The sequence below is a fragment of the Lucilia sericata genome, unplaced genomic scaffold (genome assembly GCF_015586225.1).
Source record: "Lucilia sericata isolate MDLA Ls3-8-SP2 unplaced genomic scaffold, ASM1558622v1 Contig000324F_arrow, whole genome shotgun sequence".
NCBI lineage: Eukaryota > Metazoa > Arthropoda > Insecta > Diptera > Calliphoridae > Lucilia > Lucilia sericata.
Window position 1 is genome coordinate 142,515 of NW_023994347.1, and position 13,025 is coordinate 155,539.

General features: G+C 30.6%; 1 protein-coding gene across 1 annotated transcript in view; it reads right to left on the bottom strand.

Annotated features, from left to right (window-relative positions):
* Nucleotides 1–716: 716 nt before the first annotated feature.
* LOC119603668 overlaps nt 717–13,025 on the bottom strand; it is a 175,857-nt gene continuing 163,548 nt past the window's right edge. Inside the window, exon 5 of the mRNA XM_037955782.1 lies at nt 717–2,103. Coding sequence (XP_037811710.1) covers nt 1,294–2,103 — 810 coding nt within the window. The 3' untranslated portion in view covers nt 717–1,293. The remainder of the gene's footprint in view (nt 2,104–13,025) is intronic.

Below are 13,025 nucleotides of genomic sequence, written 5' to 3' on the forward strand. Positions count from 1 at the left end.
AGCTTAAAAATACGAGTGTAGCGATGAAATTCGACACAAATAAATTTAATACGAACCAAATTCTGTCTACCAAATTTTATGAGGATCGACCCATAATTAACCCTACCCCACTATATAAGGTCCCCTTCAGAAAATTACTTTAACGCTTATAACTGGCCTAAAAAATACGAGTATATAGATGAAATTCGACATAAGTAAGTTTCATTCGAGTCAAACGAGGTTTGATGGTGGGTATATAAGATTCGGCATAGCCGAATATAACACTCTTACTTGTTTAACTTAAGAATAAGATTTTTTCAATATTTGGCGCTTAATTTTCCCCTATTTTTCAAAATGGACGTTTTTGTTGCCTTTTTTGCTCAAATGAAAGCTTATAACATTTTCTTTAAGAGCTTTGTGGATACTTAGTGGGATGTGAGTGGGATATCTGTAAAAAAATATTTTGGTGTATATAAAATGTCGCCAAATGGTTGGAATTTTGACAAAATAATTATTACAGATTCAAAAACTTTCGTTGAAGATATGATATCACAATTTTAAAAATATCGTGTTAAGCATGTTTAATTTAATTTGCCTAATTTATTGTGGGATTTTTGTCCAATGTTCGGCTGTTAGTTCAATGTCCAGAATCTGCCCTTTCCTTAAATCTCATAGAAACATCTTAAATATAGCTGAAACTTTCTACATACATATAATTGAAAATGCTATAATTTTTAGTTTTTATTTCGAAATAAAAAATGTTTAGTTTTTATTTTAAGTTGAAAATTACTTAAAAATTTCTATTAGAAAATCCACTCTACTCCAATTGTGTTTTAACGCTAAAATAGTTTTTTACATACTAATGGAAAAAGGGAATAAATAGTATTTTTAGTTTATAATACAAAATTACATGGTTTAGAATTAAAAAATAAAATAAATAAAAAATCACACTCTGGTAATTTAGTACTATTATATTATTAATATTAGTAGTTATGTACAGCTCATACATAGTCTGTTTTTATTTGCTATAACGATTAGCAGGCCGGAGATTTTGGAGCTGCCCAGTGGAACTATATGTTATAAGACGGTATATTTATGCTGTAACTTATTTGTGTGTGGTATCGATTCTGAAATACATACTATATATATGTATATGTATTTTATACGTATTTGTATATACATATATCCATACTTATATAGTATATATGTATACATATATAAAAGAGTCGAAATTATATCTATGTGTTATGTCAGCAATGGTATGAGTAGTAATTTGAGTATTTTTTGTGTACCTCTTCGAATAATATACCAATATCATGGACATCCACATTCATCGACCACCATTTTTGGAAGATCTCTTTTTATTATACCTTCATCGCCATAATATATAAGTGACATGCTGGAAAATTTTATTGGCGCACAGCATGGTTGCATGCCATTTAGAAGACCCATTTTACGATATTCTTCAATGAAGTGGGCATGGAATGTTTGAAAAGTATCTGGTGTACGATATGGACCAGTGCAATCGCCACGACAATAATTGGCAAAATATCCTCGAGGTGCTATGATCCAATCATCCCAGCCGAGGGCTTTAAATGAAACATAAAACGACTCTTTGCAACACTGACCGTGTAACGCTCCATTACAATTTATGGCGCGTCGACGAACCCGACGCTGTCTTCTAGCTTCGGTATGCAAAACTAAAAATGGACGGCTTGAATTCAAGAGATCTTTTTCATCTGAATTCGCTGGATTTCTTTGTCTTATGCCATCCTTATCTGCCACCAATATTGTTTGATTATATTGAAAATTAGTGTAGTTCTCGTAATTATGAGTAATATTGTAAAAATGTTTGCTATGCATTTTATTAATATTCGCATTACGCCTTTCATCCGCTATTCGACGTTCTCTAATGCTGGCATCCGCCTTGGCGGTATTGTCATTAAATAGATGTACTGTATACACCTTGCCACAACCTGTACAGTCAATAAGCAGTCTAAGCTTTTCACTTTCTCTCCGCGAATACCATTCCTTAACAGTTGTTGTAATATCAAACTTCTTCCATCCTAAGCGGGATGTGTCTACTTCAAATGATGCACAAAATTTAGCCACATGATCAAAACCCTGAAAATATAAATCTTAAATTTAGTATATATGCATGTACATATTGAACAAACTATACTTAAAATATTAAAATATTGAAATATTTTTACGAAATTGTAATTGAATTTAAGCCTAACGATTTTAATCAAATTATATATGTACATATAAGGGTCATTTCGTGAAAAGTGACCCAACTTTAAAAATCTATGTCTTCCGATGAAATTTGCACAAAGGTTAGTACTATTGGATAGTAGGCCCGACACAAATTTTCCGAAAAATTAAGCTTTTTTAAGACATTCCAAAACAATTTTTCACAAAACCTATGCGATATAATTTCATAAAAATCAGCACACAATTGTTTCTATATGAATGCTTGATACCTGATAAAAATGGGCGGAATCGGTCCACAATTTCCTACACATCCCTTACAAATGTCCTTATTCTCGGAAAATTCATTAATTGTTAATAACTTTCGGTAGAATGACAATATCATTAAAAAAAATTTTCTGAATCGGTCTATAATTGGCCGTAGCTCCCACACAAAGTCCCCTCTCGAAAATCACTTAAGCGCACATTACACATTACCAAATAATGATATCCATACAAAATTTTGCACAAATATTGCCTTTACATACAGAAATGACAAAATTTGGACAAATATTACTTTTGTATACCAAAATGTAATTTTAAAATTGTTTCACGATCGGTCCATATTTGGTCATAGCTCCCGTAGAAGATCTCCTTCAAAAAATCACTTAAACGCACATAACTTATTACCAAATAATGATATCCTTCCAAAATTTGGCACAAATATTAATTTAGTTTAGAAATATTTGATTTAAACAAAAATTCACGATCGGTCCATATTTGGTCTTAGCTCCCATATAAGGTCCCCTCCCAGATATCACTTAAATTTACATTACTCATTACCAAACAATGATATCCATGCAAAATTTGACGCAGACATTACTTTTGTGTACAAAATGTTGTTTTAAATTTGTTCACGATCGGTCCATAATATGGATCGATCGGTCCCATACAAAGCCTCTTCCGAAAATCACTTATTACCAAATAGCTATATATATACTTAGATACAAATTTTGAGAGAAATATAGCTTTTATTTACAAAAATATTACTCTAAAAACACTTTAACCGTATATAATTAATTGTAATTAATTATAATGCTGCGAAAAATCTTGCAATTGTAACAGATTTAAAATATTTAAATCTTTGCTTGTTCTATTAGAAAATATGGTTTCTCATATTTCCACAAATATTTTATCAACTAAAAGGTTATTAATATATAGAAGTAGCTGGTGGAGGGTATTTAAGATTCGGCTTAGCCGAATATAACACTCTAACTTGTTTCTATTAAAAAAAATAATTTTTGTAAAAATTTAATTTTATTTATTACTAGCTTAAAGTTAGTTACTAAAAAATTAGCTTAAAGATAACTCTTTATTAACTAACTTAAAGTTAGTTGCAGAAAAGTCAAGTAATAGTTTTCTTTTGTATTCCCTACTGTATTAATTAATTACATTTTAATTACATATATTTAAAATTTAACTACTAGTTATCTAAATTACATTTCGCTTTAATACAAGTTATTATATTAGTTCGTTAAAATTAATAGTTAATTATGCAGGGGAACTAATAATAACACCGGTATCCATAAAATTATGAATGATTTGTTCATTATTTCTATGATTCCCATTGATCCATATCTAAAATAAATTTTAAAATGTTATGTGTAATGTTAACTCTTAATCTATATATATAAAAATGAATGTGTGTTTGTTTGTATGTTTGTATGTTTGAACGTTATAGACTACTAAACGGCTGAACCGATTTTCTTGAAATTTTCACAGCATATTCCTGCATGTCTGGAATAGGTAATAGGCTACTTTTTATTTCGAAATTTCAAGTGGGCGATGAGCCACGCCTACATTAAGAAAATATAAAATCCGTATATTTTAGATAATATAACAGTTAGAGTCCTCAAATTTTGTCGGAGCCACTTTAGTGTCAATATGATCATTTAGGACAAAAAGTAGGCGGACTAGCATTAGGGGGCGTGGTACCTCCCATATAAATTAAATACAAAAATTCGTTTATCTGGGAAACTAATAGAACTAAATTCTTAAAATTTAGCACGAAGAACTTTAACATCCATATAAACATTTTGGGTAATAAATTGGCGGACTACCCATGAGGGGAGCGGCACCTCCCATATTAATTAAATACAAAAATTCGTTTATCTGGGAAACTAATAGAACTAAATTCTTAAAATTTTGCACAAAGAACTTTAACATCCATATAAACATTTTGGGTAAAAAATTGGCGGACTACCCATGAGGGGAGCAGCACCTCCCATATTAATTAAAAACAAAAATTCGTTTATCTGGGAAACTAATAGAACTAAATTCTTAAAATTTTGCACGAAGAACTTTAATATTCATCTGAACATTTTTAAGGAAAAAAGAGCGGACTTTCATCTGGGGGGCTTGGAGCCCCCATATGAATAAAATAGAAAAATTCGTATATCTGAGAAACAATTAGAGCTAGAATCATTAAATTTTACTTGAAGAACTTTGACATTCACCTGAACATTTAGAATATAACGGGCGGACTTCCAATGGGTTACTTGGTACCTCCCATATGAATTAAATACAAAATTTCGTTTAACTGGGAAACTAATAGAACTAGATTCTTCAAATTTTGAACAAATTATTTTAATAATCATCTGAATATTTTGGAGGAAAAAGGGCGGACTTTCATCCGGGGGGCTTGAAGCCCCCACATGAATTAAATTCGTATATCTGAGAAACTATTAGAGCTAGAATCTTAAAATTTTACATGAAGAACTTTGACATTCATGTGAACATTTAGAGAATAACGGGCGGACTTTCAATGGGGGGCTTGGCACCACATATATGAATTAAATACAAAATTTCGTGCATCTTGGAAACTCTTATATTATTCAAATTTTTTGTAGATAGATAGAAATTGGCGATAGATAGAAACTGGCGAACTTGCAATAATTTGCTTGACATCTTTTATATGTAACATATAATAAATCTGGTATTTATTTATACATATTCCTTTTAGGGTAGCAAAGCACACTGGGTATAGCTAGTCTATATATATAAAATTCTAACGTTACTGACTGACTGATTGACTGATTCATCATCGCCTAAACGGTTAAAGCTAAAGAGCTGAAATTTGGACAGGGGGTTGGTCTCCCACCAAATAGATCCACTAAGACGGGATTTTTGGAAATTCGAATGTTTAGGGGGTAAAAAAGGGTAAAAACGGGTAAAATCGGTAACCTCATATCTCTTAAACTAGAAAAGATACAAAAATAGTTTAAAGCTTATCGTCGTTCATTTAAAAAATAAGCGGGCAGGTGTCTGGTACTTTTTTCAATTTCGGCCCCTTTAGGGAATAAACGGGTAAAAACTGTATTTTGGTACTTTTTTTGCACCCCATGTATCTTTTAAACCAGTGAACATTCAAACAATATTTTTGACTCCTTCATAACTTGACGAAAAAATAAAAATATAAATTTAGTACTTTTTGGTTATTCGGATGTTTAAGGGGTGAAAATTGTACCTATTTTTGGTACTTTTTTCATAAAACATTGATTTTGGTTTATTAACTTATACATATAAATACATAATAACGGGCTCCCAGTACGATGTTGCAACATTTTGGAATAGAATTTTTATTTCGTTAATGGGTAGAAAAAAAGTACCAAAAGTGGTAAAAACGGGAAATTTGATTTTATTCAAACACAATGATCCAATTTAGATAAAATTTTTAGATTTAGAAACACTAAATATGCTAATGAGGTGTTTTTTGGAACCCCGGTACCAAGTGATATTTTTTGGTACTTTTTCATTCTGTATCTGGTACTTTTTGAGTTTTCTTTGATATTGAAATCGAAACATGAAATTAATAATAAAGGGACTTTTGGTACTTTTTCGTTCTACACAGGTATTTTTTTGAGTTTTCTTTAAAATTAAACCTAGAAGCATGAAATTAAGCATGTAGAACCCGGAGTAAGTGAGAGCAGCGTTGCCACTCACAATTTATTTTTCTTACCAAAGTTCCGACAAAAAACTACCAAAACGTTCCAAAAACTACCAAATTTTTCCGTAGGGACAATTGCTTCTGTTTATAGTTCCATTATTTTCAAAACTAATATGTAATATCATACAATGATTTGTTCCAAAGAATCAATGGTTTACTTTTACGTAATTAGACAGAAATTCCAAATACTTTGGTACTATATACATAGTTATGAAATACATAATTGCAGTTTTCGACAAAATTTGTACCAAAATCATTCCCGAGAAAATAGTAATAGTATTATATTCGGCTATGACGAATCATATGTGTATATCCACTAGGGTGATCGACTCGATTTTTCAACCGGTTTTAAAACCGGTTTTTTCTCCTTTACCAGTGTCGGTTTTTTCTTAATGTTGATTTTTCGAATATCGAATAACCCGGTTTTTTCACTTTTTAAAAACCGGTTTCGAATAGTTTTATTTGCTTTGTATTCAAAGATTATTTAAATGAAATTTTTAAGTAAATAATAATACAGCCCGTCTAAATTTTAAAAATATTCGAGTCGAGGAACTAGCGTATATTTTTCTAGAGCTCCTTTGGTTAAACTATTTTGATTTTCCTAATTAATTAAAAAATATTATTTGTAAAATTGATAACTGTTTGAGAAAATGTTATCAATCTTAAGATTATATTCCAATTACAATAATTAATTTACGGCTGAAATTTTATGGAAGTGTTGGAATGCCTATGCAAATTTCCTAAAAAGAGCTTTTAAAATAAGCCAGGATTACATAGTACCTTATGTTTAACAGAAGTGTCCCTCTTTTTCCTAATTTTTTTATATTAAAGAAATAATGTAAATCAGACGACTAGATCTAAAGTTATAATCTTTTAAACTGTTAAAAATCATTTCGGGCCATGTTTTATTAATCAAATTTAAACATAAACATTAAGTTTTTCAAATTAAAATATATTTTTTTATTTATAATGAAAAACCGGTTAACCGGTTTTTTTCTGAATTTGAAAAATATCAACCGGTTTTTTTAAATGTCAACTATTCGAACTATTCGAAAACCGGTTTTTGGAAAATGTCGAATAATCGATCACCCTAATATCCACCATCAGAATCTATCGTACAAATTGAACAATTTATGGATAAATCCTTTTATTATACTACGCTTAACTAATTTGCTATTTATTGATAATTAAATTATTTTCCGTAAAAGGGGCTGTAATAGGATCATTGTGGACCAATCGAAATAAATTAGATAAAGATTTTGGTTCTTAAAAAACTGTTTCGACAGACTGACGGGCGGACATGGCTATATCGTCTTAGAATCTAATAAGAAACTAGAAAAAATATATACTTACAAACGGAATCACAAAACCAATATACCCCTAATATTTGTATACCCATCAAAAAAGATTGGGGTATATTAATTTTGTGATTCCGTTTGTAAGGTAGTAGACCCACCAAATTATATATTCATTCATGAATCTGGCTTCTTAGAAAAAAAATAATTAGTGTGGCCTCCAGTAGGTTAGTGCTTTATGTTATAGTCAGACTTGACGTCGTGCGTTCGATTCCCACCTGAGGCATTGGCTAGGAAGTTCACAACGGGACCGATGCAGGCCTAGAAGTATTCCCTCGGATTTTATGTAACATCCTCATTTCAAACTAACTAACTTACTAACATTCATGAATCAGAAATGTTGAAATATATAGAAACTTAATATTTTCTTAGAACAAACAATATAAACTTAACAAGGATAAACTTAAGATTTACGTATTTATTAAAATTATTATTACTTTGCCGTAACAAGGTCAGAAATGATTATAAATTCATATGCATGAGATCAAAATTATCTCATCTTACCAAATTTGGACCAAAATTTAAACCTACCAACCAAACTACCAAAAGTCATTTCAGAGATTTGAAACTACCAATTTTGGTCCAATTGGACCAAAGTGGCAACGCTGAGTGAGAGTCTATAAAAGGGGACTTTTTGGTACTTTTTCGGTACTTTTTGAATTTTCTATAATATTGAACCTAGAAAAATGAAATTAAGCATGTAGAGCCCGTAGTAAATGAGAATCTATAAAAGAGGACTATAAAAGAGGACCAAGTGATATTTTTTGGTACTTTTTCATTCTGTATTTGGTACTTTTTGAGTTTTCTTTGATATTGAAATCGAAACATGAAATTAATAATAAAGGGACTTTTGGTACTTTTTCGTTCTACACAGGTATTTTTTTGAGTTTTCTTTAAAATTAAACCTAGAAGCATGAAATTAAGCATGTAGAACCCGGAGTAAGTGAGAGCAGCATTGCCACTCACAATTTATTTTTCTTACCAAAGTTCCGACAAAAAACTACCAAAACGTTCCAAAAACTACCAAATTTTTCCGTAGGGACAATTGCTTCTGTTTATAGTTCCATTATTTTCAAAACTAATATGTAATATCATACAATGATTTGTTCCAATGAATCAATGGTTTACTTTTACGTAATTAGACAGAAATTCCAAATACTTTGGTACTATATACATAGTTATGAAATACATAATTGCAGTTTTCGACAAAATTTGTACCAAAATCATTCCCGAGAAAATAGTAATAGTATTATATTCGGCTATGACGAATCATATGTGTATATCCACTAGGGTGATCGACTCGATTTTTCAACCGGTTTTAAAACCGGTTTTTTCTCCTTTACCAGTGTCGGTTTTTTCTTAATGTTGATTTTTCGAATATCGAATAACCCGGTTTTTTCACTTTTTAAAAACCGGTTTCGAATAGTTTTATTTGCTTTGTATTCAAAGATTATTTAAATGAAATTTTTAAGTAAATAATAATACAGCCCGTCTAAATTTTAAAAATATTCGAGTCGAGGAACTAGCGTATATTTTTCTAGAGCTCCTTTGGTTAAACTATTTTGATTTTCCTAATTAATTAAAAAAATTTATTTGAAAAATTGATAACTGTTTGAGAAAATGTTATCAATCTTAAGATTATATTCCAATTACAATAATTAATTTACGGCTGAAATTTTATGGAAGTGTTGGAATGCCTATGCAAATTTCCTAAACAGAGCTTTTAAAATAAGCCAGGATTACATAGTACCTTATGTTTAACAGAAGTGTCCCTCTTTTTCCTAATTTTTTTTATATTAAAGAAATAATGTAAATCAGACGACTAGATCTAAAGTTATAATCTTTTAAACTGTTAAAAATCATTTCGGGCCATGTTTTATTAATCAAATTTAAACATAAACATTAAGTTTTTCAAATTAAAATATATTTTTTTTATTTATAATGAAAAACCGGTTAACCGTTTTTTTTCTGAATTTGAAAAATATCAACCGGTTTTTTTAAATGTCAACTATTCGAACTATTCGAAAACCGGTTTTTGGAAAATGTCGAATAATCGATCACCCTAATATCCACCATCAGAATCTATCGTACAAATTGAACACTTTATGGATAAATCCTTTTATTATACTACGGTTAACTAATTTGCTATTTATTGATAATAAAATTATTTTCCGTAAAAGGGGCTGTAATAGGATCATTGTGGACCAATCGAAATAAATTAGATAAAAATTTTGGTTCTTAAAAAACTGTTTCGACAGACTGACGGGCGGACATGGCTATATCGTCTTAGAATCTAATAAGAAACTAGAAAAAATATATACTTACAAACGGAATCACAAAACCAATATACCCCTAATATTTGTATACCCATCAAAAAGATTGGGGTATATTAATTTTGTGATTCCGTTTGTAAGGTAGTAGACCCACCAAATTATATATTCATTCATGAATCTGGCTTCTTAGAAAAAAAATAATTAGTGTGGCCTCCAGTAGGTTAGTGCTTTATGTTATAGTCAGACCTGACGTCGTGCGTTCGATTCCCACCTGATTACTATTACTTTGCCGTAACAAGGTCAGATTATAAATTCATATGCATGAGATCAAAATTATCTCATCCTACCAATTTTGGTCCAATTGGACCAAAGTGGCAACGCTGAGTGAGAGTCTATAAAAGGGGACTTTTTGGTACTTTTTCGTACTTCGACTGGTACTTTTTGAATTTTCTATAATATTGAACCTAGAAAAATGAAATTAAGCATGTAGAGCCCGTAGTAAATGAGAATCTATAAAGGAGGACTTTTTGGTACTTTTTCGTTCTACAAAAGGTACTTTTTGAGTTTTCTATAAGATTTAACCTAGGAAAATGAAATTAAGCATGTAGAGCCCGGAGTAAATGAGAATCTATAAAAGGGGACTTTTTGGTACTTTTTCGTTCTTCAAAAGGTACTTTTTGAATTTCCTATAATATTGAGCCTAGAAACATGAAATTAAGTATATAGAGGATGGATTAAGTGAGAACCTATAAAAGGGGACTTTTGGTACTTTTTCGTTCTTCAAAAGGTACTTTTTGGATTTTTGTATAACATTGAACCTAGAAACGTGAAATTAAGCATGTAGAGCCCGGAGTAAATGAAAATCTATAAAAGAGAACTTTTTGGTATTTTTTCGTACTTCGACTGGTACTTTTAGAATTTTCTATAATATTGAACCTAGAAACATGAAATTAACTATGTAAAACCTGGATTAAGTGAGAACCTATAAAAGGGGACCTTTACTTTTTCGTTCTTCAAAAGGTACTTTTTGGATTTTTGTATAATATGGAACCTAGAAACGTGAAATTAAGCATGTAGAGCCCGTCCTTCGACTGGTACTTTTTGAGTTTTTATAAAATTTAACCTAGAAACATGAAATTAAGCATGTAGAGCCCGGAGTAAATGAGAATCTATAAAAGGCGACTTTTTGGTACTGTTTCGTTTTTGAATTTCCTATAATATTGAACCTAGAAACATGAAATTAACTATGTAGAGCCTGGATTAAGTGAGAACCTATAAAAGGGAAACTTTTGGTACATTTTCGTTCTTCAAAAGGTACTTTTTGGATTTTTGTATAATATGGAACCTAGAAACGTGAAATTAAGCATGTAGAGCCCGGAGTAAATGAGAATCTATAAAAGGGGACTTTTTGGTACTTTTTCGTCCTTCGACTGGTACTTTTTGAGTTTTTTATAAAATTTAACCTAGAAACATGAAATTAAGCATGTAGAGCCCGGAGTAAATGAGAATCTATAAAAGGGGACTTTTTGGTACTGTTTCGTTCTTCAAAAGGTACTTTTTGAATTTCCTATAATATTGAACCTAGAAACATGAAATTAACTATGTAGAGCCTGGATTAAGTGAGAACCTATAAAAGGGGACCTTTTGGTACATTTTCGTTCTTCAAAAGGTACTTTTTGGATTTTTGTATAATATGGAACCTAGAAACGTGAAATTAAGCATGTAGAGCCCGGAGTAAATGAGAATCTATAAAATGGGACTTTTTGGTACTTTTTCGTCCTTCGACTGGTACTTTTTGAGTTTTCTATAAAATTTAACCTAGAAACATGAAATTAAGCATGTAGAGCCCGGAGTAAATGAGAATCTATAAAAGCGGACTTTTTGGTACTTTTTCGTTCTTCAAAAGGTACTTTTGAGTTTTCTATAAAATTTAACCTAGAAAAATGAAATTAAGCATGTAGAGCCCGTAGTAAATGAGAATCTATAAAAGCGGACTTTTTGGTACTTTTTCGTTCGACAAAAGGTACTTTTTGAGTTTTCTATAAAATTTAACATAGAAAAATGAAATTGAGCATGTAGAGCCCGGAGTAAATGAGAATCTATAAAAGGGGACTTTTTGGTACTTTTTCGTTCTTCAAAAGGTACTTTTTGGATTTTTGTATAATATTGACCCTAGAAACATGAAATTAAGCATGTAGAGCCCGGACTAAATGAGAATCTATAAAAGGAGACTTTTTGGTACTGTTTCGTTCTACAAAAGGTACTTTTTGTGGAACTTTTTGAATTTCCTATAATATTGAACCTAGAAACATGAAAATAACTATGTAGAGCCTGGATTAAGTGAGAACCTATAAAAAGGGACCTTTTGGTACTTTTTCATTCTTCAGAAGGTACTTTTTGGATTTTTGTATAATATGGAACCTAGAAACGTGAAATTAAGCATGTAGAGCCCGGAGTAAATGAGAATCTATAAAAGGGGACTTTTTGGTACTTTTTCGTCCTTCGACTGGTACTTTTTGAGTTTTCTATAAAATTTAACCTAGAAACATGAAATTAAGCATGTAGAGCCCGGAGTAAATGAGAATCTATAAAAGGGGACTTTTCGTTCATCAAAAGGTACTTTTTGAATTTTTTATAATATTGAACCTAGAAACATGAAATGGAATCAATATTATAAAAAACACAAAAAGTACCTTTTGAAGAACGAAAAAGTACCAAAAAGTGCCCTTTTATAGGTTCTCATTTAATCCAGGCTCTAAACGCTTAATTTCATGTTTCTAGGTTCAATATTATAGAAAATTCAAAATGTACCTTTTAAAGAACGAAAAAGTACCAAAAAGTCCCCTTTTATAGGTCCTCACTTAACCCGGGCTCTACATGCTTAATTTCACGTTTCTAGGTTCAATATTATACAAAAATCCAAAAAGTACCTTTTGAAGAACGAAAAAGTTCCAAAAAGTCCCCTTTTATATGTTCTCACTTAATCCATGTTTCGTAATGGAATAAAATAAATATCATTATTGTAAATGTATATATCTGCAATATCAAAAATTCCCCTTTTAGAGAACTCTTTAAGTTTGATTTTATGATTCTAGTCTCAATATTACAGAAAATTAAAAAAAACAGTTGAAGAACGAAAATGTATCAGACAGTGCCTTTTTATATATTTTCATTAAATCAGGATGACGCATGTTTAATTTTCAACCAGAAACCAAACAAATC